This window comes from Gadus morhua, chromosome 1 (assembly GCF_902167405.1).
Source record: "Gadus morhua chromosome 1, gadMor3.0, whole genome shotgun sequence".
Taxonomy (NCBI): Eukaryota; Metazoa; Chordata; class Actinopteri; order Gadiformes; family Gadidae; genus Gadus; species Gadus morhua.
Genome location: NC_044048.1, coordinates 24,549,922 through 24,569,921, shown reverse-complemented (window position 1 = coordinate 24,569,921; position 20,000 = coordinate 24,549,922). Strand labels below are relative to the sequence as shown.

Here is a 20,000-nt window from a genome sequence, read left to right as displayed (position 1 = left end):
AGGGAGAGGGAGAAGGGAGGGGAGGGGGAAGGGAGGGGAGGGGGAAGAGGGCAGAGGAAGGGTGGGGACAGGAGGAAAGAGTAGGGGGTGAGGAGAGGGAGAGGGGTTGGGAGGGGAGAAGTAGGAGAGGAGAGATGAGGAGGAGGTAAGTAATTAAGTCAGAAGTTAAAGAAACAATAAAGGTACAGTTTCAACTAAATCATGAGAAGACAGATACACAGAATGTGAATATTGCAAACATGGAACTTGAACTGAAATGTGGCATTTTAACCGCACAACCACATTACCACACCTCTAAAGCAGACCTCTTTATACAACTCTGTAATTACAACACCACTGTATTACTGTAATTACTGTAACTACTTCCCCAACAGAACATAATCATACAACAGTAAAACAAGACACACGTTACAGAAGTGAGCAGAAAATAGAGAAAGAGAGGAAGAAAGAAGAGGGTGGTGTCTAGGTGGAGGAGAAGGTGACGTAAACACAAAGAGAGGATGAGAGAGAGAGAGAGAGAGAGAGAGAGAGAGAGAGAGAGAGAGAGAGAGAGAGAGAGAGAGAGAGAGAGAGAGAGAGAGAGAGAGAGAGAGAGAGAGAGAGAGAGAGGGAGCCTGCTCAGCAAGGGGCGATCAATAGGTGGGGGTGAGGGTCGCGAGAGAATGAGAAAGAGAGAGAGGGGAAAGAGAGTAGAGAGGAGAGAGGTGATGGTAAGAGTATAAGTGTCAATGATGAGTGTATATGTGTGGTGTGCAAGCTTTGTGTGTGTGTGTGTGTGTGTGTGTGTGTGTGTGTGTGTGTGTCTGTGTGTCTGTGTGTGTGTGTGTGTGTGTGTGTGTGTGTGTGTGTGTGTGTGTGTGTGTGTCTGTGTGTGTGTGTGTGTGTGTGTGTGTGTGTGTGTGTGTGTGTGTGTGTGTGTGTGTGTGTGTGTATGAGTGTTTGTGGGCATTTGTGGTAAGGGCGAAAGGAAGGAAAGAAATACATGAATAAGGCATGGGAATAAGTTGAGATCAAGACTGGCAGGGAGGGTGAAAGTTAGTAGAGAGAGAGAGAGAGAGAGAGAGAGAGAGAGAGAGAGAGAGAGAGAGAGAGAGAGAGAGAGAGAGAGAGAGAGAGAGAGAGAGGAATAGAACAAGGAGTCATTCAGTTTATGACGCCAAAGCCGCGACCAGATGCAGCCACCGTAAATATATCCCACAATCCCGCTCTTCGTTCTCTGAGTTATGAGTCACACACCCAACTCACGCGTGTCACATACAAACCATGGTGTGAGCGTGGGACAAGAGTGTCAGAATGTGTGTGTAGTGTGTGTGTGTGTGTGTGTGTGTGTGTGTGTGTGTGTGTGCATGCATATGATGGTGAGATGATGAGCATCACTTGATAAACATACTGTGTCCGTGTCTGTGGCAGTGTCTGCATACTGTATGTTTTATTCATAAGTAAGAATGGTTTAATTTCTTGTTGCATTCACATATGCAAAGCCCTGACACTGAAAACACAACAAGGTAGCTTTATCTGTGTGAGTGTGTGTGTGTGTGTGTGTGTGTGTGTGTGGGTGTGTGTGTGTGTGTGTGTGTCAATTCTTTACCGCACTGATGTTGTGATTTATCAACATGTATTTGTGTGTGTGTGTATGTGTGTTTTGTGTTGCATCTCAACACCACTCTTCTCTGAAAAACCGTCACCATAGCAACTGCTGATGAAGCTGTCCTTCGAGAAACAAGGTGGGAGATGAGTACTGCGTTTGTGTGTGTGTTTGTGTGTCTGTGTGCGTGTGTGTGTGTGTTTGTCTGTGTGTGTCTGTGTGGTTGAAATGAATATGTTGTGTAGTTGAATGTGTGTGTGTGTGTGTGTGTGTGTGTGTGTGTGTGTGTGTGTGTGTCTGAGAGAAACAGCTTTATCTCCTGTGTTAACAATCCCGTACCTTCTTTTTGGAGAGTGTCATGGCTGTCACTGGTGATTCGAGCTGCGAGACAAAAAGCGGAGTAAGACAAACAGCAATTTAACACGTCAAAAAATGATGTTTGTCGGGCAGGAACTTCTTTAGTGTAGAAAGTTTAACAGGACAGGCAGACAACCAGCCAACCATTCAAGATAGAAGGACAGGCAGGAAGGCAGGCAGGCAGGCATACAGACAGACAGCCATACATAGAGACAAACAGAGAGAGAGACAGACAGGACAAACAGACAGAGGGACGGGAAGACAGAATAGATAAACAGGCCGAGAGACAGAAAGCAGAACCGACAAACAGACAGAGAGACAGAGCGAAAGATCAGACAAACAGACAGTGAAAAGGACAGACAGAGAGAAGATACAGACTGATAGGTACCTTGAAGACCTGTAGTTCCTCCAGGGTGATCTCCTGGCTCTGCCCGTCATCTCTGGGGAGGTGGATGGACTTGAGAACCAGACCCGAGTCTGAATAACACAACAGGGTCATAAGGTCAGCGCACACACACACACTCAAAAAAGAAACACACAATCAGACATATGTGTACGTACACAGGCAAACCCACACGCCCACAGAGACACAAAAGGGTCATAAGGTTAGCGGTGACCGCAGACATATACACAACAAAGAACACACAGACAGACGTATGTAGTATATGTACACACGCTAACCCAAGCGCCCACGCACACATTCCCAGAACACACACACACACACACACACACACACACACACACACACACACACACACACACACACACACACACACACACACACACACTACCACACACACATAAACATTCACACAGACATGACTATCCACTACCACATATTTATAGAGTCTAACACCAAAACTAATTACACACACACGCACACAGACACACACACACACACACACACACACACACACCAGTGCCGATGTAGAGGACGTCGTAGGTTCCGTCCACAGCCTCCACCCGGTCCACCACCAGCTTGGTGAATTTGTAGTGAACCCCCACTCTGACCAGCAGTGGGCGCTCTCCCAGCGGCGCCACGATCTCCTGCAGCACACACACACACACACACACACACACACACACACACACACACACACACACACACACACACACACACACACACACACACACACACACACACACACACACACAGATAGCTTCATTAATCCCTGTGATGCTTGACTCAAACAGCTGTTCTCCCATCTGCAGCTGCACAGTTATCTGTCTTGTTGTTCGTGGTTCACACCGGATTCCTGCTTATCCCAGTAAGGGAAAGTGGGATTAGCATGGTGCGATTAGTAACGGCTCTGAGATTAGCATTGTCAATAGAAGGACTCAGAGTTCATCTCACTTGAGATAAATTGAGATAAATCGCTAATAAATTAAGGATAAGCATGAATCTGAAAAAGCACTCTTGAGTTAGCATTTATAAATGGAGTGAGTTATCAAATAGCTTCATAGAAACAACTCTGGTTTTAGCATATATCAGCAGAGTGGGAGTGACTTCCTGCCTCGCACATGACTAGCTCATAGAGTTAACCGTTGCATTAGAGTTAGCACCCAGATAAAGACTGAGATTTTCATATGATAGTAGAACGAGTTATCCAGTAGCATAAAATCATAAAAACGACTCTGGTCGGAGCATATATCAGCATAGTGGGAGTGACTTCCGCCCTCTCACTGGCTCTTGGAGTTAACCCAGAGTTCAGTGTGGCATTAGAGGAAGCGCCCAGAAGAAAGACTGAGATCATCATATGACGGGAGAATGAGTTAGCCATTAGCATAGCATCATAAAACTGCTCTGGTCTGAGCGTATATCAGCAGAGTGGGAGAGGGCCTTCATCACAGCTCAGGAGAGTCACAGCGGAGTCAAACCTCAAGCAGTGGGTGGGTCCTACTGAAGAAGATGACATCATCTGGATACTCCCTGGTAGACGTGTAGCTCCCATAGGTGCTGCTGGGACACTGGGGAGAGGGTGGGGGTGAGGAGGGAGGGACGGAGAGAGAGAGAGAGAGAGAGAGAGAGAGAGAGAGAGAGAGAGAGAGAGAGAGAGAGAGAGAGAGAGAGAGATGGAATGTTAATGAGAGGAGAAGAATATAGAGAAGAGAGAGTTCCAAAAATTCCAAGAATTCCAAAAATGTGAGTTTACCTTATTTCCCTTTTTGACAGATTGGGTGCATGATTGATATTTGATATTGCATAACCAAGTTAGAGGAACCATGTGCACAAATATTTAAGTTGGAAATGCGCTCTAAAACACAATCTGAAATGTAGAAGCCTTAAGGCTACAGGGATCTAGGTTAATTGCCCAGACGCTGCAATAGCGTCTCGAAATGTCAAGTTTAAACATAATGCAAGCCTTTTGTGCAGGGTTTGGAGAGAGTAGGGAGACGGAGGGGGGAGTAACAGGGTGTTTTACTCATGTTTGACAGGAGCTTGGAATCGCAAACGTTGCATATTGTACCTTTATGAATCCTTCTGCTGAAATGAGTCCAAAAAATATTAGACCGTTTAAACTATAGTAACTCTCTTCCAATAAGATTGATGATAACAACGTATCTCCCTGCACCATAACCCACGCTAAGTGATTGGGCACGGCCTATCATATGAAGGGATGAGCCAAAATTTGAATCAAAGTAGACACATCTAATGTACTCTGCTAATCACATCAATTACTCTCCAAGGTTGTAACAACTCACATCTCGATAACTCATATACTTATCTGAATAGCTATCTTAATAGTGCTCCCAAGCACATTACCCTATTTTGCTTCAGCATGGATAAAGCTGGATGGATAAAGCGCTATGCTATTTCTTCTTTCTTAATATTCTTCATATTTTTTCATTCAGCAGACGCTTCTTTCTATCCAGAGTGACGTGCAGCGAATTCAGATCCATGTTAGGAATATACAGGGAGATGGTTAGGCAACTTGATAAACCTTTCGGCTGCGATACAAACAACCTGATCACTGCTCCGTCCAATCCCTTCAGTCCTCCATGTTTTGGCCCGTCAGACTAAACCAACCAAAGACACTGTCCAACCCTACACAAACACTAAACACTCACTCAGGCACAAATGCACTGTTGAGGTCAGGTTCAAACTCAGGCAGTTAGCACTCACAGATGCCAATCAAATGTGTTCCGAGCTCTCCTCAACAAAACAATGTCAAATGATAGTAGTAAAGTGTTACCAAAGTAGGCAACGACTAATAATAGAAGTTTATATTTGGAAAAAAAGTCTGAATAAACCCCAAGAGAGCAGGGGTCAGTTCAAGGTGAGACTTACAGTTCCGGGTCGCGGGAAGGGCACCTTGCCGGTGAACTCCGCCCACTTGTACTGCGGTCCCTCCTTGTGCAGGAAGTTCCCCTTGAAGACGCGTGCCATGTCCTCCATGCGGTACACGCAGACCGCCGAGCCGTTCAGGATGTCACTACGGGAGGGGAGGTACGTCAGGGCACACGTTAGCAACCGCACAGCAAGGATAAGGTCCGTTCAGCACACCAGGTGTCAGTGCAGCATGTAGGCCTCCATTCATACTGCAGTACAGTGGCCCACTCCCAGCCGAAAGGCACCGGGTTCGATCCCCAATGTCCAAGGTCGGCAATTAGGGCGTCCTTGAGGCGTCCTCTGCTACATGAATAAATTATAGTGAATAGTACTTCTATTCACTAGTTCTACTGTCAAAGTTTAGTGGCAGGAGGAGTGCCAGGGGAAGTAGGAAGGAACTACAGATAATCCGGGCGTATTATGGGATAACTTTTTCCAGACACCGAATATGGCTGCCACAGAACTCTGTGGTGATTGAGTTAGACGAGCCAACATCAACACACCCACAAACACGCGTTGTTCAACAAAATGGACCCCGGGTGTGGCCACATGATTCCTACTCCCTCCCCACTCACTGTGCCACACGTCTCACCCAAAAGACACTGTTGATGCGGTAGTCATGGACACAGAAGGCGATGGACACGTGAATTATGACGAAGAGTCTGAAGCAAGACACACAGATTCCATGGCAATCATCTGTGTTGTTTTTGGTCACTTTTTGTGTACGTGTGTATGTGTGTGTGTGTGTGTGTGTGTGTGTGTGTGTGTATGCGTGTGTGTTTGCGTATTTGCCTACGTGTCACTAATCCCCACACTTGGCTACCATATAATTTCTTCTTTCTATGGCAACAAATTTTGGCTCTGCTGAAACATTTGAACGTCTGTGATGGCGACCGCGCCAGATAAATCTCTAACTGACAGGTTGGACAGGTTGGGTTCGGGTTAGATCGCCACCGCATCAAATTATTCTCCAGGCGAACACGGACAAGCTCAATTTCTTAAAAAATGCCCCTGTAACTTCCACTTTTCTCTCCCCCCCCACCACATAACCATCAACCACCTCTCCACCTCACGTCGGACACACACACACACACACTGTGCATTCACTGTTGGGCCCCTCGTCCAGTATGTCGGGACCTGTCAGCACCCGTTGTTTCCAACGGTTCCGAAGGCCTGTGACCGGCGTTCCTCAGAGCCGGGGGCCCGTCTGAGCTAGTCCCGCTGGCACCATCGCCCAGGCCCGGATCCAGGCCTGGCACCGTGCAGGAACACTGGCATCACACCCAGCACCGCCAGAGAACCCGGACGCCCGTTTACTTTCCTCTGGTATCCGAGTTGTTTTCACTCTTTGTTTTCGAAGTTGACTTTTTTTCTCTTTTTGGCTACCTGTCTTTCTGATGGAATGTCTGTCTGTCTGTCTGTCTGTCTGTTTGTCTGTCGATCTATCTCTTTACCTGTCTCCCTGTCTGTCTCTCTGACAGAATGTCTGTCTGTCTGTCTGTCGATCTATCTCTCTACCTGTCTCCCCGTCTGTCTTGCTGACAGAATGTCTGTCGGTCTATCTGTCTGTCGATCTATCTTTCTTTCTGTCACCCTGTCTGTCTCTCTGACGGAATGTCTGTCTGTTGATGTCTCCTTCTATCCGTCTCCCTGCCTGTCTCTCTGACGGAATGTCTGTCTGTCTGCCCCTCTGCCTGTCTGTTTGTCTGTCTGCCTACAAGCCTGACTTGTGTGTCTGTCCATCTGTCTGTCTCTATCTGTCTATCTATCTCCCTGCCTGCCTGTTTGTCTCTCTGATCCTCTGCCTGTCTGTGTATCTACCAGTCCGCCGTGTCGGTCTTTCTACCTGTTTGTCAGCATGTCTGTCTATAGCCAGTGCAATCACTGTCTCCTCCATAAGCAACATAATAGGAAAAATGACTTCTATAACATAATAAGAAGCATAACCCCCCTTATAAGCCGACAGAGCCCTCTTTGTACAGCAGACAGCATACACCCCTGTCAACTGTCTGTATTTCCATGCACAAACACACACACACAGCTGGCCTCCGTTGACTAGTCAACTTTAGTGTATAGTTCTTAATTTAATAAATCTCCGCAATTGGGGTGAATGTGGCTTTATGTTTGGAAAATATGACGTCAAATTTGAACTCTAGCCTCTCCCTTCTTTCACAAGCACACAAACACACACACACAAACACACACACACACACACACACACGCAAACACACACACACACACACACACACTCACACACAAACACACACAAGCAGACACACACACCACGCACACACGCAAACGCAAACACACCACAAACCACACACAGAGACAAAACGCACACAAACAGACACACACACAGATACTCAACACACACACACACACACACACACACACACACACACACACACACACCCACACACACACACACACACACACACCGTACACACACAGTCAATGTCACAAAAGCCACAAATTCACAATAATCAGGATTCATGTACCGAAGAGAAACCTCGGACAACCTTCAATGCATAATACATACTGGTTGCGAAGTTGCTCAGCGGTTCATAAGAAGTCCATTCGTTTCTCATGCTATACAGCGTAGGCCTTGCAACCTTGCATTGCAAGCTCTAGGCCTCTAGCCTAGAGCCCAGCCTGAACCCAAGCGCACGCAGTAAACTGGACCCAAGCAAAGAAATCTATTCAGTCAAAAAACCTTTCTTGGTTGCAATGGACCTTTTTGCGTTTCTGGGACATGCTATAAAGTGCATCCAGGTTTATTTGAGCAGTATAGATGAGCGTATCATAAAATCTCATCGTCAAAACTCGGGTTAACAAATTGGATTTCCCTCGAGATTAGACGAGGGCACCTGGTGTCGTGTGATGTGCGTTCTTGTTCGCGGCAGGGTTTATTGCTGATGCTCCCTAGGTTTATTTCCGGCCATCACTGTGGCCATCACTGTTCATAGTTTGGATACAGGCAGTATGGGACCCCTTTGGGAATCACTGTCACAATGTCACATGATCAAAAGGGCACTTAGTTGTAATACTTTCGGTCTGTCTCTGACTTTTATTGACAAAGATGTTTGGTGACCCCCACGCTATTATGGTTTGCCTAATTCAATCTTTGGATTGCGTAACCGCCTCCCTGTGAGTGGAAGGCGCCCCCCCTTCGTGGCTCCACTTGGTTTTCATTTAAAGGCGAATAACAAATGTCAAAGTTGACATGCAGCAGCAGTGCCAACTCTGGTTATCATTGCAATTGTTTTGATTGAACACAAGTCATACGAATCTATGGCGCCCCACCTCATGAAACCAATTTCAGCCAATCAGAATACACAATGGAAAAAATCATCATGTTTTAATGCATCATGATGATTTCGATGTGTGGAAACTATTTCCCAAATCCTCTCCTCTACCTCCTCCTCTTCCCTCTTATCTGCTCTATCAGTCCATCCTCTCTCCTTTCCTCTCCTATCGTCTCTCCTCCTCCTGACTGCTCGGCTCTCCTAGCCCATCCTCTGCTCACCTCTTCTCTTTTTCCTATTCCATCTCCTCTCCTCTCCCAAATTCTCTCCTCCCCTCCTCCTTCCCCTCCTCCCTCCTGCTCCCCAGTTTCTCCACCCATTTCCTCTCCTCTCCTCTCAACTCCTCTCCTCCTCTCCTTTCCTCCTCTCCTCTCCCCTCTCCTCTCTGATCCTCGCCTCTCTTCTTCTCTCCTCTCCTGTCCTCCCCTGTCCCCGCAACTCCTCTCCTATCCTCCCCTCTCATTCCCTCCCCTCTCCTCTCCTATCCTCCCCTCTCCTCTCCTTCCCTCCCCTCTCCCATCCTCTCCTCTCCTTTCCTCTCCTCCCTGAGCCTCTCCTCTCCCCATTCTCCTCTAATCTCCCCCCTTCTCCTCTCCTCTCCTCTCCTCCAATCCTCTCCTCGTCTCTAATCTCCTTCCCTCCCCTCATCTCCTTCCCTCCCCTCTCCCATCCTTCCCTCCCCTCTCCTCCCCTCTCCCATCGTCTCCTCTCCTCTCCTCCCCTCTCCCATCCTCTCCTCTCCTCCCCTCTCCCATCCTTTCCTCTCATCTCCTCCCCTCTCCCATCCTCTCCTCTCCTCCCCTCTCCCATCCTCTCCTCTCCTCCCCTCCCCTCCCCTCCCCTCCCCTCCCCTCTCCCATCCTCCCCTCTCCTCCCCTCTCCCATCCTCTCCTCCCCTCTCCCATCCTCTCCTCCCCTCCCCTCCCCTCCCCTCCCCTCCCCTCTCCCATCCTCCCCTCTCCTCCCCTCTCCCATCCTCTCCTCCCCTCTCCCATCCTCTCCTCCCCTCCCCTCCCCTCCCCTCCCCTCCTCTCTCTGTAGATGAGTACGTACCTTGATGTGGTAAACAGGCCGTAGATGAGGGGGTTCTTCTTGTCTTTTCCATTAAGGATGAAAATGTCCTCTGGATGGGGAGAATTCATAAAAAGAAGGGCAGAGAAGGGCAATTATTAGGCTGTTATTATAATTGCCTATTTGTTCGCCTCATGTGTATGTGAAGAGGTACATAACTGTGTGGGTGTGTGTGTGTGTGGGGGTGTGTGTATGTATCCTGTATGTGTATGAGTGTATCGTGTGTGTTGGTGTGGGGTACATGAACATGTGTGTGTGTTTGAGTGTGTGTGTGTGTGTGTGTGAGCGTGCGTAGGTGTGCGTGTGCATGTGTGCGTGCGCATGTGTGTCTCTGTGTGTGTGTGTGTGTGTGTATGTGTGTTTGTGCATGAGACCATATGCCAGTGTATGCGTGCCGTTATGAGTGTCTCTCAGTCTGGCTGTGTGGCTAATGACATGGGAGGGGCCGCCTGGCTGCTCATCGCTAATGAACCCGCTCTCCTTAATGAAGCTCCGCCCCCCCCCGGGGAGCGCTTGACCACTGAGACCCCAGCAGGGGTCAGCCACACACCCGCCCCCCCGCCAAGCTTCCCTCCCTACCTCCCTCCTTTCCTCCCCCCCCCCTCCCTCCCTCCCTCCCTCCCTCCCTCCCTCCCTCCCTCTCTCCCTCCCTTCCTACCTCCCACTCTCTCTCCCTCCCTCCCTTCCTACCTCCCACTCTCCCTCTCTCCTTCCCTCCCTCCCTCCCTCCCTCCCTCCCTCCCTCACTCCCTAACTCCCTGCCTCCCTCCCTCCCTTCCTACCTCCCACTCTCCCTCCCTCCCTCCCTCCCTCCTCCCCTCCCTCCCGCTGTGTCTGCTCCAGGTAAGACGACTAGCGATGATGGATTATCATCTCATTGGAAATCTTCTGACTCAGGTTCCCATGCTGCTATTTATCATCTGAGAGCAGAAGGCCAGACTTCCAGACGTTACGGAGAGAAGGACTCACAGCTCCTCCATATGAAGAATGGACGGCCGCCATTTTCTGCATGCTGTCATTCTGCACTTTAATTTGCTTTAATTTCTGGTGTGATGGATAGTGTGTGTTTTCATCGCTTAATGTCACACTACTGATAGACAATAACGTTTTGTGAACATGAAACCTTCCTCCACTATTCTCTCCTCTCTTCTCCTTCCCTCGTCTCTCCTTCCCTTCATTATGGCTTCTTCACACGCACGCACGCACGCGCACACACACACACACACACACACACATACAAAGAGGGCAGCTAGGGGTGTGTGGAGGTGGAGCCAGTGATGCGTGCTGGTGTTCCCTCATGCCCAGCGCTCCTGCTGTTCTCAGGTGGCTCCCTTACACCCAGACCCTACTGGAACCCTGCTCTAATCCCACTCACACATGGACACACACACACACACACACACACACACACACACACACACACACACACACACACACACACACACACACACAACCACACACAACCACACACACACAACCACACACAACCACACACACACACACACACACACACACACACACACACACACACACACACACACACACACACATTAACTCTCCTGCATACATGTATAATATAAACCCACACACATAAACATGCGCACACACCTCCCAGGCCTCCCCACGGGCATGGGAGAGAGGAGCTTTGTGGGTAATTCGCGTCCCGCGGTGTAAATGTCCTGGCGTCGTTTCCAATCCATCCCTCCTTCATCCATCTCTCAGCGTCGCCTTCTCCACTCTTTAATTAAAACCTGGATATTGCTCAATGACCTCCTCCCTCTACTGAATCCTAATAGCTTGTCCTCCCTCCATCCACTTACACAACCCCTTTGGTCACCCCAATACATATACACATCGTCACGCACACACACACACACACAGACACACACCGTCTCACTCTCTCCTCCGACCTCCGTTTCCCCTTCTTCTCCCCTTTCATCTTCTCTATCAACATCTCCCTGTTTTTTTTCTTCTCCACTTGTAATCCTTTAAAGATGATGACTGTGTGCCTGTATGTGTGTGTGTATGTGTGTGTGCGTGCATGTGCATGTGTGTGCCAGTGCGTGTGTGTGATGATACATACAGTATGGCCAGAGTAAGGTATTCACTTACAGCGCCATAAAGTATTTGCGGTGACTTGGTATTTATATATACATGGGGCTGGTGTGGGTGGAGGAGGGGGGTCAACAGCTCTAATACCATGCAGCAGAGGATTCATACTGCAGCCAGCCCATACAGATCAGCTTCTGAAGCGGCCACTGGAATGAGGGGGGGGGATATTTACTGGTGTGGCTGGTGAGGCAGAAGCAATGCAGGGATTGCGGCCCAGAGACCAGTACAGTAGCCACACATCTGTGGCGTCACGGTCGTAGGCCCGGATCCAAAACCACAACGTGATTCTAGTCTAAACTATCTGCCCGGTCTGACAGTGTCTGTGTAGGCACATTCTTCTCCCCTCGCCGTCTCTGTATTGTCTCAGTTAATGAAAAGACAGCCGTAGAGAGATGGAAAGCATATTGCACGCCAATCCGGTTTTCTGCTGTTGCAAAGACCAGAGTTTTGGGCAGATATGGAGAGGGGGGGTGAGGGGATAGGAGGGCAGTGGGGGTGACCGCCAGTCGTAAAGGCTCCCGGTTCGATGCCGCAGAAATGGATCTCATATCAACTGTACCAGAACTCGGGGTAAATAAAGACGTCCTCGTAATCCTGCAGTACATTGTTTTTTCTACTGTAGCCTTCATGTGCTGCTGCTGCTGGACCCCCAGCACTTAGAGTTGTATCTGGTATCTTGTTGACCGTCTCTCTTGATTGCCTCTCTTTGTGAGACCGTCTGCCCCCATTTAGCGCTCTCAGTGAATCCTTTTGTTTGTCCCCCTCACGTCTTTACCCTCCCTTTCTTCCCTCTCTTGCTTTGCTCTGTCTCACCCACTATCGCCGCATCAGGGCCACTCTCCTCTCGCTTTCACTCTCTCTCTCTCTCTCTCTCTCTCTCTCTCTCTCGCTCTCACGCCAGGATCTCCCATGATCCCTCTGGGCATCTCATCACACAGATTCTCCGTGTCCCCGGCTCTGCCATCCACCCCTTCCTCTGTAGTCCTGCTGCCCCATATCCTCCGGAGCATTGTGCTGGTGTCTTCATTTCTAAACAACAAAAAGTGATTACTCCGCCTGAGGGGAGATAGTGTTGTCTATCGCCCAGTAGCGCCAGCAGTGCCCCCATCCACTCAACCGCAGACCCCCCCCCCCCCCCCCCCCCCCCACTACCACCCACCCTCAGTAACCCTATCTCTCTCCCACACCCCCTACCACCCCCCCCCCGACCCCATCCCGATGGTGCTTCGCTCCCAGCTACCCAAGGCCCCCTATGCCACTAATGTTTCCTCGCTATTGTTTCCGAACTCTTCTCCTACTCGACGCTTCTTCATTTTCAACCGCATCCCTCGACTTTTTTTTCTCTCCATTCTATCCATCCTTCGTCTATCTATCTATCTCCTCCCACCGTTCTCTCCACCGTTCCCCCTATCGACTCTCCCTTTCTCCCTCTCCTCTTCGTTTTACTTGCTCTCCCGCCCCCCTCCCTTTCTTGTTTGTTCTAACAAGGATTCACTGCTTCGTCCCCCCCCCCCCCCCCCTTCCCCACTCCCCGCCCTGTCTATAACTAGAGGAAAAAACAGACAAGACACCGTACCCTAAAGACTTCATTTCCCTCTCATTTCCATTCAGGACTACGACCCACATTTCCATACTTTTGATCGCCCACGCGTCGCAACCCCCACCCCCACCTATCGATCGCCCCTCGCTCTGCAGGCTCTCTCTCTCTCTCTCTCTCTCTCTCTCTCTCTCTCTCTCTCTCTCTCTCTCTCTCTCTCTCTCTCTCTCTCTCTCTCTCTCTCTCTCTCTCTCTCTCTCTCTCTCTCTCTCTCTCTCTCTCTCTCTCTCTCTCTCTCTCTCTCTCTCTCTCTCTCTCTCTCTCTCTCTCTCTCTCTCTCTCTCTCTCTCTATCTCTCTCCTCCAGGCTAGGATTTCTTCCTTTCCCTTCTTCGTGTCCTTCTGTGCCCTCCATCGCTTCCTTCCTTAGTCTCACACTCACACTGGCTTTCACATAGATAGCGACTAGGAGCAAATACTATTATTGTGCAGATAATATTGTAAATAGAGGGAACAATTGTATTATTTCCGACCCTTCATTTGGATTGCTGGCTTTGATTCATTAGATTTATTTGCTATAATAGCTGTGTTTTATGTTTACATATTTCTTTGGAATATCTGGCTGCTGTTACAAATACTTATCCCTCAGGGATGAATAAACCCATAAAATCTAATCTTATGTTTAGCCAACAAACATTAGTTCAAGGGTAACAGATGTGGTCGACAACGGAGACCGCTACCAACTGTCACAGCCCGACTCTGTTATTTATGTGTTTAGTTTATATTATCCACCTCTCCACCAGATGTCATTAGACCTTTCCCCTCACTTCACAGATCCCACCACACTCATCTGCAATCACTTGTTTCCCCTCACCTGAGTGTCCTTGTCTATCTTCCCACCTGCACCTCCCTCCCCCAGAAGTCTCTCCCATTATACAAATTCCTTTGTTCCCTCGTCGGTTCTTTATTATTGTCGTGTCCTTGTGATTAAGCTTTTCTCTGCCAGTGCCTGGAACTGAGATTTGAGAGTTCCTTTATTAAAAAGCCATTTTTGTTACATCCCCCCCGAGTTCTCGTCTGCATCGGATCCCCTGCCTTTGGTTCCTGCTGCCCCAACGGCCTAGTCGTCACACCAGCACATCTTTACATGTTTCCTCTCTCTGTCTTATATCATCTGCGAGCTGTTATTCATCTCCCCCACCAGTCACTCAGCAGCACGACCCCAGCCACGCTCAGCCACCCCCGTAGACCCTCATCTGGCTGACGGGTGGTGGGAAGTTTGGGAACCACAACATGCACCCGTCTATAACTCTAGCCCTCATCCATCCGTTGATACACTGAATTTTCCATTATGGGAGAAATGAACTGTTTGTTCAAAGAAAATACACTTATTATATACTATACATATAAAGAAAAGTATAATCATTCACCAATTTGGTGACCTCACCTATATATATAAACTTTAGATGTTTTATGCCACCGACAAAGTTCAATTAGCAGGGGCCAACCTGCTTTCTGAGAAAAGCAGGTTCCAAATAGCTATCTAAACTCAAATGAGAACCGCAAGCAAGCCCCTCTGTAAAAATAATAACAATTACAACATTATGACCTCATTGGACCTGGGAAAATGTGTTGGAGCTGACACTAGTTCTGACCAACTGTGACCTGTTTCTTCTTACTCATAGTGGTCAAAAACGCCAGATGGGGTAGAAGCTGTGCTCGACTGACCCGTTAAAGCCATAAAAGTCTCTTTTATGGGTCCGAGATAAATCAGACCCTATAGGTGTGACATCTTTACCATGCCATCCTTACTCATATATGCTATAGAATTTCCTTTGACACATAGTTGATCTTGAACCAACTCCGGATTGCACGTTCGATTGCATGATTCGGTCGCCTTCTGTAATGAATCGTTTTACTATTATGCCTCATTCATCTGAGTCTTACCTTCATCAGAAGACATATGCAAACAAATGTTGTTTTCCTAAAACATCATCGATTCATGATAGGTATCTGGCTAGATACATGGCTCGGTATTCATGCATTCATGTATTCAAATAGAATCCATATTCATCCATCCATATCCATCCATCCGGCTCTACGTTCACTCCACGTTCAATCTCATCCATCTATCAATCTCTACTCCAACAATCTCTATCCATACAGCAATACTCCATTCATATCCATCTATCCTTATATATTCCATCCATCCATCCATCAATACTCGGTCTATCTCTATACATCTCTTAGTTACCATTCATCCATCGATACGCCATCCATCACCTACCTCCATCCATCACCTCCCCCCCTCTCCCTCCAGAGTGCGTCCCGTACCCTGCCCTCTGTGTAACCTCTGATACAGCCCCACCTCACCTCTACTGTTCTGCCCTCCCACCACCCCCCCCCCACACCACCCCCAGCCCCGGCTTCACCCTGTCGCCCACATTAAAGACCAGGCTGTCTTGGCAACAGGAATGTAGAAGCTAGCGGGTATTTGGAAGAGAAGGACCACACACACACACACACACACACACACACACACACACACACACACACACACACACACACACACACACACACACACACACACACACACACACACACTTGTGATCATATGCAGGCACCCAGATACACACACATGAGCATGTACACACATATACTGTACGTGCACATACACTCACGCACAACCAGACACACACACACACACACACACACACACACACACACACACACACACACACACACACACACACACACACACACACACACACACACACACACACACACACACAGGCCCCGTCACAAACACGTGAAAACAAGAATGAAATGCATGAACAACTTTTAAAACATGTACGCAGGAATCATTACTCATCCCTTTCAAAGTGAAACAAAAAAAACACATTCCACAAACACACACACACACATGCAAAGACATGGTGTGATGCAGGGGCCGAACCAACAACAAGCCAAGAAACGTTCCCCGAGAGCGAAGCGGGCCCCCACCACAGTACTGTCTGTCTCCAGCCTCCAGACCTCAGAGCTCAGCACCCTCCCCCCCTCTCTCCCTCTTCTCACCTCCCTCTCCTCCCCTTCCTCCTCTCTCCCTCTCCCCCTCTCCTTCTCTCCCCCTCTCCTCTTTTCTCCCTCTCCCCCTCTCCTCCTCTCCCCCACTCCCTCTCCTCTTCTCCCTCTCTTCCTCTCTACCTCACCTCCTCTCCCCCTCTCCCCCTTCCCCTCTCTCTCTCTCTCTCTCACCCTTTCTCCCTCGTCTCATCTCCACCTTCTCCCCCTCTCTCCCTCTCCTCCTCTCTCCCTCCCTCCCTCTCTCCCGCTCCTCCTCTCTCCCTCTCCTCCTCTCTCCCTCCCTCCCTCTCTCCCTCTCCCCCTCTCTCCCTCTCCTCCTCTCTCCCTCCCTCCCTCTCTCCCGCTCCTCCTCTTCCTCCTCTCTCCCTCTCCCCCTCTCCTCTCCTTCTCTCTCCTTCTCTCTCCCTCTCCTCCCTCTCCCCCTCTTCTCACCTCCCCCCTCCTCTCCCCCTCTCCTCCTCTCTCCATCTCCTCTTCTCCCTCTCTTCCTCTTTCCCTCTCCTCCCCTTCCTCCTCTCTCCCTCTCCCCCTCCCCTCCTCTCCTTCTCTCCCCCTCTCCTCTTTTCTCCCTCTCTCCCTCTCCCCCTCTCCCCCTCTCCCGCTCTCCCTCTCCCTCTCTACACTCTAAGCCTCCACTTTGAGTCCCACTGGAGCCCCCCCTCCCGGGGTCTCCCCAGATGGAAGACAGAGGAGCTTGTTTTGGTCTGAGGAGAACCTTGAACCTGAATCCCATATCCTGGCCTGACCTTGCATAGAAAATAACACAAACACAGACACAGACACACACACACACACACACACACACACACACACACACACACACACACACACACACACACACACACACACACACACACACACACAAATACACACAGTGTTGCAACCACGTTGTAAAAAGAAAAAAACATTGTAATAGGAATCGTCCACAGTACCGCAAGCGGAACATCGCAACATCAACTAAGCCCCCGAAAACAATAAAACTAGCATCTTTAAACCACTTGCAAGCTATTGTAGACCGGAGGAATGTAGAAAGATGTTATTGCTGTGACGCGACCATGTTTAACAATGGCCGCACGACGACCCACACAACAACAATTCTTTCACGACTAAAATGTGGCTTTGAGTCCCCTATGATTCACATCTGTGAACACAACAATTCAATAACATAAAACTAATGATTTGTCCAGAACCATTTGCTGGAGCTTTTAACATAATTAGATTATATGTGTCATTGTTTTATTGCAATATTCACACACTTGTGTGCAGTTGTGCATTAGACCGGCAGAAAAAAGTGTAATTCAAACAATTAGGCGTTTATAATAATGTAATATTACTTTGGCTCAGCTTATTCAATATAATACGCGTGTGAACTGTCAAGTCAAGTCAAGTCAAGTTTATTTATATAGCACATTTTAAAACAACAGTAGTTGACCAAAGTGCTGTACACGAATACAATATAAAAAACAAAACAAAGAACAAGAAGGCTTAATATTGCATATTAGCAACAACAATGAATAAGATAAAATAAAATCTTAATCTGTATTAAAAGCCAATGTAAAAGAGTGAGTCTTTAGTTGTGTTTTGAACTGTTCTATGGACTGGGCAGATCTCAGACTCAGGGGGAGACTGTTCCAAAGATTAGGAGCGGCCACAGCGAAGGCTCTGTCGCCTTTTGTTTTTTGTCTGCACCTGGGTACATCCAGCAGCATCTGCTGAGCTGACCGAATTTCTCTAGATGGAGCATGGATGCAGACCAGCTCTGACATATATTTAGGTGCCAGCCCATGTAGCGATTTAAAAGTAAACAACAGAATTTTGAATTGAATTCTAAAAACCACAGGAAGCCAGTGGAGAGAGGCCAGGACAGGGGTAATGTGGTCATATCGCCTTTTTCCAGTGAGGAGACGTGCAGCAGCATTTTGGACCAGTTGCAGGCGACGGAGCAGACATTTGTCCACACCAAAGTATAGAGAATTACAGTAGTCTAGACGGGACATTACGAACAGGTGAATGACTCTTTCAAAGTCCTTTGGTGGGAGATACGGCTTTACTTTCGCTAGGAGTCGCAGCTGGAAGAAGCTTGTCTTCACGACTGAGCTTATTTGCTTGTTAAATTTAAAACCATTGTCGAAAATAACTCCGAGGTTTCTGACAGAAGGGCGGCTGTAGGAGGCAAGGGGACCAAGAACATTGTCGATGCCATCCAGCAGTTCGGATTTGCCAAAAACAATTATTTCGGTTTTTTCATTGTTTAGTGATAGGAAGTTAAGTTCCAACCAAGTTTTCACATCTTTCAGACAGTTTGACAATGCATTTGTTGATTCTTTGTTTGATTTTAATGGCAGGTATATTTGTAGATCATCTGCGAAGCAGTGGAACGAGATGTTGTGTTTTTTAAAAATGGAACCTAGGGGCAGCAGATATAACGCAAAAAGAATTGGAGATAAAATAGAGCCTTGGGGGACCCCACAGACTAGTGGGGCTGCAGCTGAAGAGTACTGGCCTAGATGAACAGAGAAGGTTCTCTTGGACAGATATGACTTGAACCATTTTAGGGCATTCCCAGTAATACCAACACAGAGTTCCAGGCGGGATAAAAGAATCTGGTGGTCGACTGTGTCAAAGGCAGCAGTCAAGTCTAAAAGCACTAGCGCAGCAGAGCTCCCCGAGTCGACAGTTAAAAGAAGATCATTAAAGATTTTTAAAAGTGCCGTTTCTGTGCTGTGGCGTGATTTAAAACCAGACTGAAACTTTTCTGTTATGTCATTAAAATCCAGGTGTACCTGCAGTTGTTCTAAAACTACTTTTTCTAACACTTTAGAGAGGAAGGGAAGCTTAGAGATAGGCCTAAAGCTGGAGAGAACAGAGGGGTCGAGGTTGTGTTTTTTTATAATTGGCTGGACTATAGCATGTTTAAAAACAGATGGAACACAGCCTGAGGAAAGGCAGGTGTTTATTAACGTTAAAATGTATGGGCCAACAGTGTTAGACACGTCTTTCAGTAATCTGGCAGGAATACTGTCTAGCGGATATTGTGAAGGTCTCAATTTTGTAACCACCTGCGATAGCTCAGAGAGCGACAGTGGGTAGAACTGCTCGAAGACAGTAGGGCATACAGGAGATGCCGCTGGATCTACGGTGGACAGAGGAGGTGAAGATTTGATTGCAGAGATTTTATCGATAAAGAACGCAAGGAATTGTTCACATAAGGGGAGTGATGGCACAACAGCAGGAGAGTTGCAGGGATTAATGAGATTTTTTAGAGTGGCAAAAAGAACCTGGGGCCTATGGCTGTTTATGGACACAAGGTTGGATATGAATTGGGTTTTCGCAGATTTAACGGCTTTCTGGTAATTTGCTAAACTTTCTCTTAGAATTCCAAGGGAGACATAGAGTTTGTCCCTCTTCCATTTTCTCTCTGCACGCCTACATGTGCGTCTGAGAGTGAAAGTGTAGTCATTGAGCCACGGCTCAGTGACAGGTTTGGGGCGTCTATCTTTAAAAGGTGCAATCAAGTCCAGAATATTAGAGCAGGTAGAATTAAAAGAACTGAGTATCTCCTCCGCAGATATATTTTCTAAGTCACTTGTGGGAGGCATAGAGTCAATAAAAGCGACGG

General features: G+C 48.1%; 1 protein-coding gene across 3 annotated transcripts in view; it reads right to left on the bottom strand.

Moving 5' to 3' along the window:
• Positions 1-20,000, bottom strand: part of sema3h (sema domain, immunoglobulin domain (Ig), short basic domain, secreted, (semaphorin) 3H) — a 59,023-nt gene that overhangs the window by 3,079 nt on the left and 35,944 nt on the right. For all 3 annotated transcript variants that reach the window (XM_030363961.1, XM_030363956.1, XM_030363969.1), the window contains 6 exons: positions 9,632-9,701; positions 5,232-5,376; positions 3,821-3,910; positions 2,860-2,989; positions 2,331-2,419; positions 1,925-1,966 (listed from right to left, as the gene is read on the bottom strand). In XM_030363961.1, the coding sequence (XP_030219821.1) occupies positions 1,925-1,966; positions 2,331-2,419; positions 2,860-2,989; positions 3,821-3,910; positions 5,232-5,376; positions 9,632-9,701 (566 nt within the window). The remainder of the gene's footprint in view (positions 1-1,924; positions 1,967-2,330; positions 2,420-2,859; positions 2,990-3,820; positions 3,911-5,231; positions 5,377-9,631; positions 9,702-20,000) is intronic.